At 47.5% G+C, this 18,351-nt stretch overlaps 2 protein-coding genes across 10 annotated transcripts in view; one reads left to right on the top strand and one right to left on the bottom strand.

The window, feature by feature from the left end:
* MID2 (midline 2) overlaps positions 1 to 18,351 on the bottom strand; it is a 203,253-nt gene that overhangs the window by 158,697 nt on the left and 26,205 nt on the right. The gene's annotated exons all lie outside the window — the stretch shown is intronic.
* The window catches only part of TSC22D3 (TSC22 domain family member 3), a 62,554-nt gene continuing 57,603 nt past the window's right edge, over positions 13,401 to 18,351 (top strand). The window contains exons 1-2 of one of the 9 annotated variants that reach the window (XM_072815308.1): positions 13,401 to 13,533; positions 15,133 to 15,558. In XM_072815308.1, coding sequence (XP_072671409.1) covers positions 13,502 to 13,533; positions 15,133 to 15,558 — 458 coding nt within the window. In that variant the 5' untranslated portion in view covers positions 13,401 to 13,501. Of the gene's footprint in view, positions 13,534 to 13,812; positions 13,943 to 14,061; positions 14,142 to 14,277; positions 14,550 to 14,594; positions 14,666 to 14,700; positions 14,889 to 15,132; positions 15,559 to 16,197; positions 16,221 to 18,351 lie in introns of those variants that run through there. The other 8 variants (XM_072815311.1, XM_072815316.1, XM_072815314.1 and 5 more) reach the window with 8 other exon arrangements.

The raw sequence follows: 18,351 nt of genomic DNA on the forward strand, positions 1-18,351 counted from the left end.
CCTTGGGCAAAGTGCTTTAACCATACTGGTATCAATTTCTACATCTCTAATCCCTGGGGATCAAAATATCTACCTTGCAGCAAATGCTGTGACATTGTTATGTGTAAAAAAATAAAAAGCACCTAGCACAGTGTTTACCTTGTTGTAGATGTTCAATAAATGGCAGGTATAAGACCAATGATGCCATTCTGTGATTCAGTGACTCAGAATAAGATGTATAAAAACCTATCAAATCTTCTAATGACCCAGGCTAGGAGGAACTTTTGAATGGATCTAGGCAGCCTTGAATGATGCTAAATCCAAACTGACAAGGTGATGGATATTACTTAATACATATTAGTGGTTAATTTTAGATTCAACACAAGGTAAAAGGACAGACAGTAAGGGAGATGGGGAAAGAGCACAGGCTTAAGAGCCCTGTTTTAGAATTGGGACTTCATTTTTTCACTCATTTCTTCACTGGAGCACTGTGCTAGATCCCAGGGAAATGTCAAGAACTAAGTGATGCTTCTGCCCTCAAGGAACTCCCAGTCTGGGGAACCAGCGGACTTAAAAGATACATGACAACAAATGTAATTATTTTACTTACAGGAGCACATGCTAGGCCCAGAGGTAGCAACAAAGAAGGGGGGCCGGGAGGGGGGGCTACAGAGCAAAAGAATGGGAGGGGAGAACAGCTTTCTAGAGGACTGATCCTGAAGTCTTTTTTTCCAAAAGATGATCACATTGTATTTATGTTTCAAGTAAGGTACTCAGACTTCTGGAACAAAGTACAAAATGTACAAAAGGCTGGGAAATGGAAGCAGCCAGTTGGTCTCCCACCCCTGTACCCCAGCCACCCAGTTCTCTGAAGAGGCAAATTACTGTTACTAGTTTCTCCTGTAACCATGCTGACCTCCTCCAAGCTCAATTTTGAAAGTTGAATAAGAGTTTGGCTGGAAGACAAGGGGTCATTCTAGGCAGAGAGAACAGTGTGTCCAAAGGCATGGAGGCATAACGGGTTGTTCAGTTTGCTATTATTTGGGCACGAGGATAATGAAAGCATTACAGGTCATGAGGAGGAGATAAGACTGGAAGGGTAGGTAGGGCCAGGTTGTGAAAGCCCTTGTAAGGCATAAGGAGCAGCTGGGACTCTACCAGCGAACAGTGCAGAGTCAAATAAGGCTTGAAGCCGAGAGGAGTGATGTGATGTGATTCACATTGCAGGAAACTAATTCTAGCACCGGTGTGGGGAACAGATTAGAGGGGGAGTAGGCCAAGAGGCAGGGGACTAGTTTAGAAGCTATTTAAATAGTTTAAAGAAAGATGATGTAGAGTCTGGACTGGCATGCTGCAGTAACATAAAGAAGAGACTTAGCAGGCAGCCCCCATGGCCCAGCAGTTTAGCGCCACCTTCGGCCTGGGGTGTGATTCTGGAGACCCGGGATCAAGTCCCACGTCTGGCTCCCTGCACAGAGCCTGCTTCTTCCTCTGCCTGTGTCTCTGCCTCTCTCTCTTTCTGTGTGTGTCTATCACGAATACATAAATAAATAAATCTTAAAAAAAAAAGACTTAGCAAGTCTTGGCCAGTGCTTGAATGGAGAGCCTAGGGTGACTCCCAAGTTTCAGGCCTGCACAACTGTGTGGATAAAGGTCTACATCGCCTGAATGGTGGTAGTGGGGTAGATAGAGGATGGGGGCAGATTTGCATAAGAAAGATGAATTTGGCCAGGTCCCATGAGTTTAGTCACAATTGAGTATTCAGGTTTGGAGCTCACAAGAGAGGTCTGGGGCTATAAATATAGATTAGAGAGTCATCAGCATAGTAGATAAAACCATGGGGATGCATAAGATGATCTAGGGGAAAGGTATAGAATGAGAAAAATCCTAGCAAAGCCCAGCATTTAAGAGATGGCAGAGGAATAGTCTCCCAAGGGGCATAAGAAGAGGTAACCAAGAGGAATGAGGAGACTTAGGAGAGGAACAGCATGACCAAAGTCCAGGAGTAGACACTTTCAAGAGAGGCACGAGGACAGAAGGGGAGTGAGGGGAATCATTTGTTATCTGCCGCAGAGAGCGTTCCGGGAAAATCAAGACTTCAGTATGTTCCTTGGGTTTGGCAATCAGGATGTCATTGGTTTCCTTAACAAGAGCAGTAAGGGTGGTGTTCTGAGGTCAGAACAGCCAGACTGGGTGGGGCAAAAGGCAGGACTGAGTTTTGAGTGGGAGGTGAGGAAATGGAAATGGCAAGTGTAGAGGGCTCACTTTCGAAAAGCTTCTGCCATGATGAAAGGTAAGAAATGGGCTGAGAAAGTCAAGCGTATCTAAATGCTGATGGAAAGCAGCCAATAAAAAGAGAAAGAGTGGTTGAGGATATAGATGAGAAAGGGGACAACCAATGCAGAAAAGTCCCCAAGAGGTGGGAGAGAATGGGCTCTGAAGCATAAATAGATGGATTAGCCTTGAACTGGACAAGCTATGTCTATTCCTCAAAGACAAAAAAAAAAGGATATTAAGATATTAGGACATGTAGGGCCACAGCTATGTGGCAAGATGGAGTAAGGGCAGGAAAATGAGAGTTAGCATCTAATGGCCTTGATTTGCATAATGGAATAAGTGATGGTTTGGAGGTAGAAATGGTTGAAAGGATGAAGCTTGTCAATGAGTCATTAAAATCCCTCAGGATGGTAGCCAGAGTTGGGGAGACTATAAGTGAGGTGCTGAGGTCCTCACTAAGTGAGACCTGGAGGCAGTAGACAACAGGAAGAAGTATTGGAAGAGGGTAGCTATACCATCCCCTGGCCCGCACAGGACTGGAGAGAGCAGAGATCCTCAACCACCAAACTTCCGGAGAGATGGCTTAGTGGATCTTAGGTACTGTATCTGACCCAAACTAGGTGCTCAATACATGTGAAGAGATGTCTTACCTTTTTAATCATCATAAATTTGCACTAGAAGATCACAGGAGGGAAGGGTCCTCATGTACTTGGCACTCGTCAAACCATACAGAGGGTGGCATGTCCATTCATTTTTAGGTGCCTGATTTTTAAGGTACAGCTAGATGAAGGTCAAGAAACCACTGAAGACTGATTAGGAATTGGGCATGTTTAGTCTCACAAAGAGATGGTTAAAAAAGAAGGTATGACAGCCGTCACAAAACATTTGAAGGATTCTTTCTGCTCCATATGGTAAAAGTAAGATTAATGGAGAGGAGTCACAAAGAGAGGACTGCAAGTCCTTTTCAGTACAGTTTTTCATTTATCCAATCATGAAATATGAACTTATCCATCGTATTCAAGTGGAGGCCTAACAAATACCTACCTATAATGGGAGTTATAAAGGCCACACTTGAGAGGGAGAGAGAGAGAGAGAGAGAGAGAGAGAGAGAGAGAGAGATGGAAAAGCAATCCAGTCATTGTGGGCCGCAGATCATCAAGTTGATTTGTAGACACTGTGAGAGACTATTTCCTGCTTTAGAAAGTAGAGCTTAGCTAGAAGAGAAGGCCCTCCCTGACTTTTGCTATTGGGGAAGAATGAGTCAGAGACTCTAAAAATAGAAGAAAAACTTGAAGAATGCCTCAAAATGATTATAATCAAAATCCTGGGGTGGGGGTGGGGGTGCAGAGGAGAGTAGGTGGCAAGGTAAAGCAAATCACCTTCCAGGAAACAAATTTTACTGGCCTTCTGGAATTGGCAGGAGGACCCCTAGAAAAGCCTTTCCAATAACTGCCTCAAACCAATGCTTGGTATTATTTCAACTATGCAGAAGAAATAAGCCAGGCTGTTTTCTACTGCAGAATAAGGCAGCAGCTCTGAGTAAGGAAATAGAAACAAGCTGGGACCGTAGTGTTACAGAGCTCAGAGTGGCAGAAGATGCTCCTGGGTCTTTAACATTTGTATTTCAGAGTAGTTGAGGGCATGTGGATGGTGTGGTGGGTTAAGCAACTGACTCTCAGTTTTGGCTCAGGTCTTGATCTCAGGGTCCTGAGATTGAGCCCCGGACTGGGCTCTGTACTCAGCGAGGAGTCTGCTTGAGATTCTCCTCACCCTCTGCCCCTCCCTTCTGTTCTCTCTCTCTCTCTCTCAAATACATAAATCAATCTTTAAAAAATAAAAATAAAAGAGCAGTTAAGTGTACACTGAAACAGACTGGCAGACCCAAAGCAGAGACAATGGCCTGGGGCAGCCTACAGGAGAAAAGAGAATCATAAAGTACCTGGGCTCTTAGCTGACCTTGTGCCTAGCAAAACTCTTTCCTTCCTCCTTCCTTCCCTCCTCCCCTTCACCTCTCTTGACTGTTCCCTTCTTTATTTCCTTTGTGAGCTAACCAACAACTAATCATGGGCTGATAGACCTTAGGAGCAGTGCTCATGATGTACCTCCTGATAAGGGAAAGAAAAAGGTGGCTGGGTACATACTGTAAAAGCCTGGGTTTGGGGAGTGGGAAACCACTGACTTGCTTTCCCAGCTGTACGAGTAACCTCCATCAAGCTCACTGACCTTTTTGAGCCTCAATCTCCTGGTCTGTAAAATAAAGGTCATTATCATATGTACCCTGGAGTGCTTTTTTGAGGCCAAAATGAGGAGCAGGTATGTGACTCAAGACACAAGAGGAGCCCAGTGAATGGCAGTCATGATTATTGAAAGCCATCAGTTTCGAAGCAAAATTAGAAAGAAAAAAGAACTACTGTGGTGACCCTCTGCAGCCTTGCAAAGTGGTTCAAAAGTATCCCCCGAGAGCCTCCACGAAAGCCTTATCTACCTCATCCAATTCAATTTCCTTGACTCCGGCTCCAGCCAGCAGTCCCGGCTAAAGCATTTCTCATTCCCTTGGATTGTCTTCCTGCTTTGGCTGAATGACCAAGATTTTCAACTTTTTCCTTGCAAATGGACCTCCCTTCTAGTGCATTAAATCTCTCTCTCTCTCTCTCTCTCTCTCTCTCTCTCTCACACACACACACACACACACACACACACACACACACAGGGTGGGCTGGCCTGGCAATGTAACTACCATTTGTAACAATTTTTTTCTTCTATGGAAGAATGCATGTCACCTTCCAAACAACTGACTTCAGAATGAACTTTGAGATCTCAGCCATCTGTAGGAGTTGGAGGCTGCTTTTATGTCAACATATGGAGAAGTGACAAAGGACTAGATAAACCAGGTCCAGAATTAAAGAGGTGGCTGCAAGGTAAATTAGAAGGCCCCGAGGAGCGGCAAGGAGGGCTAAGAGATCAATCTGAGTGCACAGCATCAAGACTCAGGAGGTTAATCCAGGAAGGGAGATATGCATCGGGAAGGATATTAAAAAGCAACAGCAACAACAACACAAACCATTTTTCTATGATATTAGGTCAGGGGCCCCTAATCAGTAGCTTGGAATCTACAAACGACGTCAAAGCCTTACAAATTATCTCGGCAAGATAGTTGGCCCCCTCCTGCCCTGTTCTCTGCAATGTGCCTGGGGTTCTCAGCTCAGAGAGGAAGGCAGAAAGCAGCTCCCCCACCCCGACACTCTGACAGGCAGTCCCCAGGTTGCTTCAGCTTTCCTCTACCCTTAACCCCCCTCTTGCCAGAGTTGATGGAAAGACTCAGGAAGAGCACCTGGGTGGCTCAGTGGTTGAGCGGCTGCCTTTGGCTCAGGTCATCGTGATCCCAGGGTCCTAGAATCGAGTCCCACATCAGGCTCCCAGCAAGGAGCCTGCTTCTCCCTTTGCCTATGTCTCTGCCTCTCTCTGTGTGTCTGTCATGAATAAATAAATAAAATCTAAAAAAAAAAAAAAGCTTCAGGGGACGCCTGGGTGGCTCAGTGGTTGAGCGCCTGCCTTTGGCTCAAGGCGTGATCCCAGGGTCCTGGAATCGAGTCCCACATCAGGCTTCCTGCAGGGAGCCTGCTTCTCCCTCTGCCTGTGTCTCTGCCTCTCTGTGTGTGTGTGTGTCTCTCATGAATAAATAAATAAAATCTTAAAAAGAAAAAAAAAGCTCCAGGAAAGTACAACACAGGTTTACCTTACAAAAAGGCAGAGGAGTCCTGTATTGGGCAAAATGAAACGACTGCTAAAAATGGGGTCCCTGGACTGGAGGGGTGAAAAGCTAGTTCACAAAGACATAGAAAAAGCAAAGGACTTGGGGGAGTGGGCGGCTGGGCGGACTCTTGATTTTGGCTCAGGTCATGATCTCAGGGCCCTGAGACATCCCTGCGTGGGCTCCCAGGTCAGATAGCGAGCCTGGTTTCTCCTTCTTGCTCTCTGTCTGTCCCTGCCCCTGCATATTCTCCTTCTCTCTCTCTCTCTCTCTCTCTCTCTCTCTCCTTCTCTCTCTCTCCCCAATGAATGAATAAATAAATCTTTAAAACAAGGAAAAGCAGAGGACTTTTGTGCCTTCTTACTGAAGTCTTCAGTAAGAAGATCAATTATATATCTGGGGCACTCTAGGGCAGCAAGCTAGCAATCTCCAATATCCACTATTTACAAATGCCCATTAGAAGCAAAGCCCATGATGCTTTGCAAAAACCATTTGCCCTGGTTTCCCTAGGGAAAAGTGTTTCCCTAATCAGGGCAAAAGGGGAGGGGGGAGTGATTGCCAGCTGCTGGTGAGGAAGCAGTTGCTCATGGTTTTTGTGGGGAAGTGGGGTTGGACTGAGGAACATACTTGTGGACTATGTACACTCTACCCTCTGATCCAAAACAATGAAAGTGCCCAAAACACATGGGGAAAGCTTTTGATTCACTTCTACCGGTGGTCTTCAGCAATACAAGGGCTTCACTAATCAGAAAACTAGAGACTCTTTACTATACAGAAAATATTTTCTGAGGACCCAGGATTTTGTTCCACTTTTTCTATCATCAGCTCTGCTAGGTTCTATATGCCTTTGGAAACTACAATGTGAGTACTCCACGTGGCTGGTGATGGTGGCAGTGGTGGTTGGGCTGGTGGGTCTTAGGAAGAAAAGCTTCCAAGGAAAAGCTCGGAATATAAGTCTATGCTTGGACACATCATATCTGAAATAATGTAATGGGACAAACTGCTGAGTCAGATAACCCAGAAGATCAGAGACAAAAGATTCCATCTCAGTCCAATAGAACCCCAACATAATAAAACCACTACCAACAACACTATCAACCACCACCATGTACGGTGCACTTAATTAGGTGCCTGGCACTATCTTTAGTACTCTACATGCATTATCTCATTTATTCCTCAGAGCAAGCACAGATTGTCATTCAAATTTGTTTGAAAGGATCAGGAAGGTAATAATGATATCTACTATTTATTGAACTCTTACTATGTGCTGGGCACTAAGTGTTTTAAATCCAGTATTGCATTAGGCAAATGCTTACTAGGCACTAGAAAATGGGCCCAGCCTTCTTCATTTATCTTTAAGTCTCAATTCAGGCATCACCTCTTCTAGGAAGCCTTCCTTGACCTTTCCAATCTGGCTTAGGTATGCCCACTCTATGTTCCTTCCATCATCACCCTGGGCTTCCATTTATCACACCTTTTATCTCAGAATTCTCTCTCTCATTCTCTCTCTCAGCTCCAGAAGAAAACACTGTAGATATTAGGATGCAATAATATATGGCCTCCATGAAGCAGTTCTATAAGGAGGGAGGCTAAGGGGCACTTGGGTGGCTCAGTCAGTTAAGCGTCTGTCTTTGGCTCAGGTCATGATCGAGCCCCACATCAGGCTCCATGCTCAGCAGTCTGTTTTTTCCTCTCCCTCTGCTCCTCCCCCCTGCTCATACTGTCTCTCTCAAATAAATAACTAAAATATTTTTAAAAATAATACCTAGAAAAATTAGATATTCTTGAGTGCCAGGGATTTATATTACTACTACTTTTTAAACAAATATTAAAATGGTAACTATTAATTGAGCTCTAAAATGGAAGAGTAAAGTGGCCCTCAAGTGAGATTAAGAAACCTGATAGAAGTACCCATTCACACATCCTCTATACAAATTCTTCTCACTCATTTACAACTATATTCTAGCATCCTACACACACAATACCCACACACAGGCAAAACTCCAGATAGAAGTAAATATACAATCACAAAGACTCAAATATCCTAAATCTGTAGGATCTTAGTCTTGTTTTCTTGTTAACTCTCTCCCATTCAAATCATTTCTTAGTTCATTCTCCTTCATACTTGCATATAAAGTTGCCATCCTTTTTGCATATAAAAAAAAAAAAACAAAAGTAAGAAGGGATGGACATTGAGCTCATCCGGTTCAGCTCCCTATCTGCAGACTAGAGGTGGCTATTTGAGATCTCTGTCTAACTTCTACTTGGTGATCCTTAAGGACCCTTGAAAAATTTCCCCACTTTCTCATCTCTGTATTTTATTTCCTCTTGGTCAATCAACAAGTATTTATTGAGCATCAACTATGCCTAAGCACTGTGCTAAGAAAATTTGTGGTTGGGAACATAACAGCTCCTAAACCTGGCTGTCTATAAAAATCACCTGGATGTCTGGGTGACTCACTTGGTTAGGCATCAGGCTCTTGCTTTTGGCTTAGGTCATGATCGCAGGGTTGTGAGATTGAGCCCCGCAAAGGGCTCTGCGCTGAGTGTGGAGCCTGCTTAAGATTCTTTCTCTCTCTCTCTCTCTCTCTTTCTCTCTCTCTCTTTGCCCCTTCCCGCCCCCTCCCTAAAAAACAAAACAAAACATCTGGGGACCTATTAAAATTATAAATCCCTGGTCCCCTCTCCAGACGTACTGGATCTGAATCCTTGTGGTTGGGATCTGTAATGGGCCATATGGTGTCCTTCCTCCAATCCAATATGCTGATGTCCTAACCCCCCAATACCTCAAAATGTGACATATTTGGAGGTGGGGGTCTTCAAAGAGGTAATTAAATTAAAATGAGTTCATTAAGGTGAGCCCTAGTCCAGTATGACTGATGTCCTTGTAAAACAAGGAAATGTGGATACAGACACATATTAGAGGAAAGACCATGCAAAGACACAGGGAGAAGATGGCCATATATAAGGCAAGGAGAGAGGCCTCACAACACCGTGATCTCAGACTTCCAACCTCTAGAACCGTAAGAGAATACGGTTCCACTTGCCAGCTGTGTAACCTTGGAAAATTCATTCCATCTCTCTCGGAGCTATAAAACAAGGCTACCTCGTAGGCTTGCTATGAAAGATAAATGGAAAATGGTTGTAAAAACCCAGAACAATAGCTCGCATATAGTAAAGGCTCATTCATGTTAGCTACTGTTTTAATATTATGAGGTGGTTGTTCTAGAACAAGGATTCCTAAAAATTCAGAGGATAAATGAACTTCAATGGGAAATGTTACATCTCTCTTTTCACTAGCCCCTAACTAAAATTCAGAACCCCTTCCATTACAAATGCAGAGGACAGACCACAGTAGTATTAGCCGCACATGTGATCTTGTCACTGGTGGAAATCACCATTTTAGGTCACATTACTGTGATTACAGGTGTCTTTAGATCGTTTTTACACTCATCATTACTTTGGAGTTGCCATGATTATCATAGCTGCATCTAGATCTTGGTATTTACTACATTAATAACAAGCACTTATATAACCATATCACAACTTTCTGTTTTTAATCTTTGGATAATGGCATAACAATATAATTTATTTCCTTTGTAACCCTACCTAGTCTATGTATCCAAAAACACTGTTATGAGATGGGGCCCATAGGCTTCACTATACTGCCAAAGGGGTCTTTGGGACAAAAAGTTTAAGAAACTCTGATCCTTTTAAGACCCTTGCCAGCTATAACAATCTATAAATCTGTGTTGAGCAATTGTGCAAAGTTTCGGGAAGGATAATCTGCTTTCCCCAATGAAGAGGTTAGCAAAATTGAATTTCGAGGGTAGAGAAATGGCATTGCCTGAAAATCATTACTTGTGTGCTTTAACTTGAACCTAGCTAGAATGTAAATGCCTAGATATGTTGGATAATCTCTTTGTGCCTTGGTTTCCCTATCTCTTAAGTGAGGATGATGGTAGTATCTAATTCACAGGATCCTTGTGATGAATGAAACTGGATGGTGTCACGTAAAGCACTTAGCATGCTACCTGGCACATGGAAGGTGATCAAAGATTCAGCTGTTATACTATTCAATATTATACCAGATTTGCAAGTATCCTTCCTAGCTCTCCACAGTACAAATGTAAATCTTTAAATACATTATGAAATCATTGATTGGGATGCCTGGGTGGCTCAGTAGTTGAGCGTCTGCCTTCCACTCAGGGCATGATCCTGGGGTTCCAGGATCAAGTCCCATGTCGGGCTCCTGCAGGGAGCCTGCTTCTCCCTCTGCCTGTGTATCTGCTTCTCTATGTGTGTGTGTCTCTCATGAATAAATAAAATCTTAAAAAGCAAATAATGTATTGTCTTTTTTCCAGTATGCAATCTTCTGAACAACAGCTGTTATACTTTGGAAATGTTTGATAAACCTGTCATTACAAAGTTACCTAATTGTTGAGGGCACAAGCTTCCAAGTCAGAAAGCTATGGGTTCAAATTTGAATGCCTGACTTACTACTTACGTGACCTGAGAGCTTTAACTTTCCCAAGCCCATTTCATCACTGGAACTATAGTACCTGCTGCACAGGGTAAGGATTAAATGAGATAATATATGTAAAGTACCTGGCACATAGCAGGGACTCAAGAAGTGATATCTATCCTTTTTTAAAAAATATTTTATTTTTTTATTTATCTTAGATTGTGTGTGTGCAAGCAAGGAAGGAGCAGAGGGGGAGGAGGAGCAGAGAGGAAAGTAGAGGGAAAGAATCTCAAGCAGACTCTGCACTGAACATGGAGCCAGACTTGGGGCTCCTTCTCATGACCCTGAGACCACAACCTGATCTGCAACCAACAATCAGATGCTTGACTAACAGAACCACCCAGGTACACTCTATACTTTAGTTGCCAAATGCATGGCAAACTTGAGAAGTGAGAGGATCTCCTTCATGTTTCACATGAGCCCTTCTAAGACCTAGTCCCTCCTCCTTTTCCAGCCTGGACTCTCACTAGTCCATCTCTCATCTTGTTCTCCCACAACACCAACCTGCTTTGTAATCCACACCCAGCCCCCAGCATATCTGCTGCCCTCCCCTCTGGGACTCTTTCTCTGCTCTCTCCATCGAGATTGTCCCTCTCTTCTTCCAGAGCTGACATCTTCTCCATGTTCCCACAGCACTTGCTCCCACCACACACCAGGCCTCCATTATCACTGCCCATTTGTCCTGTTTTTGTGTGTTGATGTATCTGTTTTGCCAGTGAAGCTGTGAGTCCTTCGAGGGCCTGGGCCATGTCTTCTTTACCTCTGAATCTCCACTAATACCATACCTGGCACAGGGCAAGTGCAGAGTAAGTGACTCTTGAATGACCTCATCTGAGAAGGAGACGCCTATTTTATATTCCCGTTTTTTAATTTTTAATTCATGAGAGACACAGAGAGAGAGAGAGGCAGAGACACAGGCAGAGGGAGAGGCAGGCTCCCTGTGGGGAGCCCGATGCAGGACTGAATCCCAGGACCCCTGAGCCGAAGGCAGACAATCAACCACTGAGACACCCAGGTGTCCCTATATTCCCTTTCTGCTCCACCCAGAAAGCCACCACCAGCTCCATGCAGAAGTGGGATCCCCTCTCCACTCACTGGGTTTATGCAGAAGCATTTTGCAGCTTAGAGTGTCTCCATGGAACACAGTATCTGTGAGCAAAGAGAGGCTTCAAAGAGAGGAGCTAAGGAGGCCCTGCCCAGTTCAGCCTTCCCATAGAGGTATACTATATATCAATACAAGCTGGACTTGTATGGAAACACACAGTAGCTTTCTGACTCTATCTCTGAACTATCTGGATTTTTCTCTAAGTTATATTTGTTCTTGATCAGCCTGGATATAGTATGTAAAGCTACACTGAATTATTAACAACACTGCTTGAAAGCAAGGACTACAACAAGGGAAATGTCAAGGGGACAAAATCTTGGGTTTAATGGTGCCAAATGCCAAGAAGGAAATACTTCCACTAGGGCCTTGTCTCAAGGTTACACACAAAGATAAGAGGACTTGGGACGCCTGGGTGGCTCAGTGGTTGAGTGCTTCCCTTTGGCCCAGGGCATGATCCTGGGGTCCTGGAATCGAGTCCTGCATTGGGCTCCCTGCATGGAGCCTGCTTCTCTCTCTGCCTGTGTCTCTGCCTCTCTCTCTCTCTTTCTCTCTGTGTGTGTGTGTGTGTGTCTCTCTGTCTCTCATGAATAAATAAATAAAATCTTTTAAAAAGAAAGATAAGAGGACTCAGGCAAATATAGAAGCAAAGGGCTCCAGCAATTCTCAAAACACAATTTAAGTAAACATTTATGGAGCTAATATATTTTGTTATAATGTTTAACATAAAATAATTATAAACAAGAGGGAAATCACAAAACACTGTAATTAAAAAACAATTCAGTAGGCTATAAGTCTGCACAATGCATATGAAATTTCATATTCAACTACCTCCTCTGGCTTTTACCCAAGAACATGAAAAAAGAGAGAGAGACAGATAAGACAAGGAACAAGGGGAAATTAACTCATCTAAAGAATCTGCTTTTGAGAGACTAAACTGAATCCTCAGTAGTCTGTGAGAGCACAGGGACCATGGTCTCAGTTCTGCCGCTCTGGTCAGTGACTTCCCAAAGCGTCTGATCTTGGGATCTTGCCGGGAGCCAGGGATACAGCTTATTTCTGGTTTTCTGGTCCCTACAGCAGAGAAGGCACTGTCTTGTCTCCATTTCCGCAAGTTGCAGGGGCCCCATTTAAGACCCACAGGGCCCTGGGAACAGGAGTTATATTTGGCTGCCCTTTGCTCCTCATCACAGAGCTGCTGCTGGTGGCACCCAGAGGGAACTTCAAATGTACGGAAGTCCAATCAGCAGGGACTCACTAGAAAAAGGGTGGCTCTGGCCCTGACTGGTGTCCAGGTGTACAGACCAATCATGGGGGGGTAGGGCTTTGTGGGTAAAGGACAAGCCTCGGTTTTCCTCCTGCTCTGAGAACCAATGCAGTGTGGATTCCACTAGGAGGCATCTCTGTGGTCTCCCAAACACTGAACTCCGGGATAGAGGCAGGGAACTTTCCAGGTCCGAGACACAAGATGGCAGTATACACTGCTCTATGGCAAGGGCCACGGGCTCGTGGGAGGGAAAAAAAAAAAAAGGCAAGCCGGAGGGGGGTGGGGAGTGCCAATTGAAACTGTGAAAATTGAACATCCCGAATATTTTGAATCATTTTTTTCCCCCAGGAACCTATAATCATCGAATCCTGCACATTCCGTAATGGTCTGAGCCTCCCATTCCCGAGCCACCCGGTGAAAGCCTACCACTTGCGCACCCGGCGGGTCCTCGCATTTCACAAAGCCGGGGTAGGACCGGAGGAACCAGCCTGCTTTGCTCTCGGCGGGTCTGACCTTTCACCTTTCCTCAGCCCCAGAACCACCCTCTCCGGGGAGCCAAAGCACCCCGCGCCGCCCGCAGTTTCACGCCATCCCCCGTGTATGAGAGTTCCCTCACCACAGCTCTTGAAGGGGTGAGGGCAGACACCGACGAAAGTGGCAGGCGGGGACCGGGATAAGGGGGAAGCAAGCCTGGGAAAGTAGAGGACGATAAACGACGTGAGGGGTAAAGGGGTAGAGGGATAGACCCCACGAGAGAGCGTGAGGGGGGGGTGTGGGGGTGTGGAGGCCAGGGGCAGCGCGAAGGGTAAAAATAGAATGGGGTAGAATGCAAGGAAGGGGAAAAGAAAACGAGGGAAAAGGAGAAGGGATGGGGGAGAAGGCGGGGGAAACGAGGAAATGAAGAGGAGAAAAATAAATAAGGGAAGATGTGGGGGGGGCAAGAAAGAAATGGAAGAGGGGCGGAAACGGGTCACAAAAGAAACACGTTAAAGAAGGAAAATGAAAGAAAGGGAAAAGAGTGGAGAAGCGCCGAGAGAGACGGTAGGGCAAATGGAAAAGCGAGCCCAGGGAGGGAGAAGGGGCAAGGCAGCGGCAAGCCGGCCGGGAGCTGGCATTCCCGGAAGCCAGGGCAGAGATCGTCTCCGAAGGGGTTCAGGGAAGAGAGGCGAGAGCGAGTGTGGGGGAGAGGGCGAGATCAGTGAGAAGGGGACAGAACCGAGGCGAGTTTGAGCGTGCTTCCGTGAGTTTTGTTGAAGGCATTCCCCGGGCGCTCCTAGAGCGTGCCCGGCACTCTCGGACTCCCTGCGGGGGGCAACCGTTCTCTCCGCATACCGCCCCCCACCCCCAGCCGAAACCGGCTTGTAGACGGCCGGCGGTTTGAGGCAGCCACGAGACGGGCTCACGCGGGCAGCGTCTCTCCTGCAGGGGACCCGTCCTCCGTGGGACGCGCAACATCTGCCCTCCCGCGGAGCTTGGAGAGCAGGGCGCGGTAGCGTCCCCCCGGCCCGCCGCGGGTAGATTTCTGACGGCGAATGCACCCGGAGCGGCCAGAGAGCCCAAGCGGAGGCTCGTGGCGCGCGGACGGGAGGGGGAGAGCCGGGTCCGGCCCCCGGGAGCGCGGGCGAGGAGGGTGCGAGCGGCGGTGCGGGTGCGAGGACTCGAGGGTTCTGAGGGGGAGGGGCGGCGGTGGGGGTGGGGGCAGGACCCAACCCGCAGCGGGAGCCGGCGGCCGCCTGGGGAGCTGCGGGGGAGCGGCCCCCTGGGGTAATTTACATGCTGTCACAGCCCCGTGCTGACTCCTGGGCGTGCAGCTAGCTCCCTCGCTCACTCGCTCTCGGCTCCTGCCACCGCGCAGCCGGCACAGCCCAGGGGAGCCCGAGAGCGGGAGAGCTAGCGAGCCGGAGAGGGAGGGAGCAAAGGAGTGAGGGAGCGAGGGCGCGCCCCGGCTCTCCCTCTGCCCTGCTGCCCGCTCTTCCCGCTGCCACAGGTCCGCGGAGCCCCACTGACACTTGGGAAACTTGGAACTGCGCTAGAGCCGCGTGTGGCACCTACGGGCCGGGGTTGGGGGGTGGGCAGCCCCAGCCTCTAGAGGAGGAGGAGGAAGTGAGCCCGAAGGATCCGCTCAGAGCTGTTTGTCCAGCTGTTTCTATTCGCACCCAGAGCAGCCCAGCCAGGAGGGGCCAAGCCGAGGGTGGCTGGCTTTAGGCACTAATTTTCAACTCTTCTCACAGCTTGTGTTTTCCAGACACCCTGGAGTCCCCTCAGTCCAGCCCGGCAGGCGCGCACCTGCCAGCCAACCCTGACCTGGAGGGCCAAGGGGCCCCTGAGCCAGAGAAGATGGATCAGCCCAAGACCGACTGCCGCTCACCTGTTGGCCTCGACTGCTGTAACTGCTGCCTGGACCTGGCCCACAAGAGCGGGCTCCAGCGCGAGAGCAGTGGAGAGAACAACAACCCAGGCAGCCCTACCGTAAGCAACTTTCGGCAGCTGCAGGAGAAGCTCATCTTCGAGAACCTCAACACCGACAAGCTCAACAGCATAATGCGGCAGGATTCGCTAGAGCCGGTGCTGCGGGACCCCTGCTACCTGATCAATGAGGGCATCTGCAATCGCAACATCGACCAGACCATGCTCTCAATCCTGCTCTTCTTCCACAGGTGGGTGCCTGGGCAGATGGGTGGGCACGCCTTCCCAGCTGGCGCCGTCTTCTGCCGGACCCTCACCTCTGACCGGAAGGGCGACCGGGATGTTCACCGGGTGGAGGTAGGGGGTGGGCATTGAGGAGGCGGGGCTCCTGGCTGCCGCTGCGACCTGACTCAGACCCTTAGGCTACCTGGAGTCTGATGGGGCTGAGGATGGTCCGGCAGGTGGCAGCCCTATTTTGAAGGGTCCCCGTGGAGACTTGCCTAGGGGAGTGCTGGAGGGAGGTGGACAGAGCCCTAGATAAGTTTGGTGGTAGCCGGCGACGCCCCCTCGTCAAATACCCACGTTTCCACCGCCGTTTTGGAGATTCTGCCGCAGGATGCTCCCAGGATCCGTCCCACCCTTCTCAGAAGCTCATTTCTAAAATGCAAACTCGGGTTGAAATTGCAAGGGCTTTTAAATTACCGAGTGGCCCCGACTGACATCGATGGCAAGCAAACTGTCAAGACAAATTAAGCTGCTGTTGGTGTGGGGGAGGGTGAAGAATAAGAAAAATTAGGCATCTGTGAGACTTTTTTGCGACTCTGGATGGGGATACACCCCCACCTCCGTGGATCGCAGCCTTCAATTTCCAGTGATGACTAAAGGCAGCCCCAGAGGGAGCATCCTAACACAGGTGGGTAATTGAACACATGTCCGCGCAGGCCTGTGTTGAAGTGCAGGTCAGACTTTTTTTAGACATCCTGCTGAAGAGCAAGGAAGGAAGGTGGAGAGGAGAACCAATGGGAAGACACAGGGTGGCTGCTGTCCTCCAGTCTGAGACACTCTGGTAAGAGCCAGTCCTGGTAGCAGAGAGACAACTGAGGCAGTTTTGAGGCAGCGGAAGCAGGAAACCCAGCCCCGGGCTTGGTGTTCTTAGAACCATCACCACAGGACACTGGATGGAGTATGGGGGATGTGCATGTGTCTATGCCCCTGTGTGTAAGCACACGTATATAGGGGTGGATCTTATTCTCGCTCAACAACAAAGGTTATGTAAGAGAAGGAGAACCCTGCTGTGGGAGACCAGGGTTGTGGTACAAGATATGGCTCTACCTCAGTGTGTGAACCTGAGCAAGTTCCCTGATCTCTCTGGTCTCTTGAGGTTCCTTGTAGTTTTGAGAGTCCAGATCTTGGGCAGGTGGTGTGTTGAGCCAAGGTAATGAGAAATTTTGAGCACCCACAGAATATTGAATCATTGAGTGGCTTTTCGGTGGAGCACACGTAAGAAATTTTCAAAGCAATCCTATTGGCAGGAACTACCCTCCCTTGGTGCTAAGACCAGGTTTGCCTCCTCAGCTGCAAGCAGTGCTGCAGACTTGGTTAGTATTGTCATAACAAGTTGTATTTCTCAGGCATTTTCCAGGCCATCAGAGCCCTTTCTTTTATTGTTTCACATGAGGCATCAATTGTCTGCAAGAAACCAGGCCATACGGAACAGGTTTCGAGGGAATCTTCGTTTCTGGTGAAAGATTACTGCAAGTGTATTCACACCACAGGCGCCCCACAGCCCTGCCCAGTTAAAGCTCTAACAGGCTCTTAATAATCCTCCGCTGCTCCATAGGAGAGTGGTGGTGGGGGAGGGAAACACCAGGAAAGAGCACCTGTAGGTTTTGGACTCTTTCAACTGGGAGAAAAGCTGCCCCCGAAATTGGCCTTATTAAAGTATAAGAGGGGATGTTTCCTGGGCCCTGGCTCCTAGGTTCAGAGCCTAGGAGGGTCAGACCTAGATGAGTGAGGTGTAAGGCTGAGAGCCTGAAATTAGTGTTGCCTTGTGCCATGCCTTGGGATGCTTTCTGGTTGTCTGGGTTTCTGGAATGGAAAAACCTCCTTTGTCGCATACTCCATGGACTCCTGTCTGTTGACGCTTGGTTCTTGGGAAAGCCTGGAAATGCTATGGGTTGGGCTTGGAGGTGCTGAGGGAGCCGGGAAAATGGTTGAGGAGGTGTACCTGTGTACCATGCCTCCTGGAAGGAGAGCAACTCAGTGTCCCAAACAGCTGAGCATCAAACCTGCAAGCCCTTAGACTTCCGTGAGGCTGGAGAGTGACAGGGTCCTGTGGTCACAGCCCTAGAGTTCTAGCAGGATGAAGCATTGTCTCATTTGCCTTGACCTTTCCCGGGCCCTTAGAGGTTGGAGATTCTGAATGTGGTTTAGGTTTTGCCCAGAATGACATGCTCCGTAGCAAAGTAAGAGACAATTAATGCTGGTCATGGGATTTCTCCAGTATCTGAGCTGGACAGCCTTCTCCAAAGTGAAAATTTCTTCTTCCTTACTTCATTTATTCCCTGGGCATCTGTCTTCAAAACTCAGCCATCATTTTTTACTTCTGTTCCATTTAATTATTGGACCTTTCAAATTCCCGCCTGGACGTCTTTTCCTTTAGTTTGGCTACTTTCAAGGCTGCCTCTCCTTCTGCAGCCCACTCCCCGGCTTCCAGGGCTCCTATATCCTGGGGAGGAAGGGCGGGGCACATTACTCACATTTACCTGGTTTGTCTGCTTTGATTGGCCCCTGATTCCTGGCTTACCTCTTGGAATCCTTGGAACACAAGAATGTAAGCGATTTGAGGGTAGGACCTGTGTTACACTCACTTGGTTTTCCCTGGGCTTCTTGTTATACAGCCAGTCCTCAATAACTGTTTATTATTATTATTATTAAACTGGATGACTGTTTAATTATTGGTGTGGTCCTCTATAAAGATTTTACAACTTTAACCTAATCTTGGAAAATCCTAATTAATATTTAAGTGTGATTTCTGTTGTTTG

Source organism: Canis lupus, chromosome X (genome assembly GCF_048164855.1).
Source record: "Canis lupus baileyi chromosome X, mCanLup2.hap1, whole genome shotgun sequence".
NCBI classification, from domain to species: domain Eukaryota; kingdom Metazoa; phylum Chordata; class Mammalia; order Carnivora; family Canidae; genus Canis; species Canis lupus.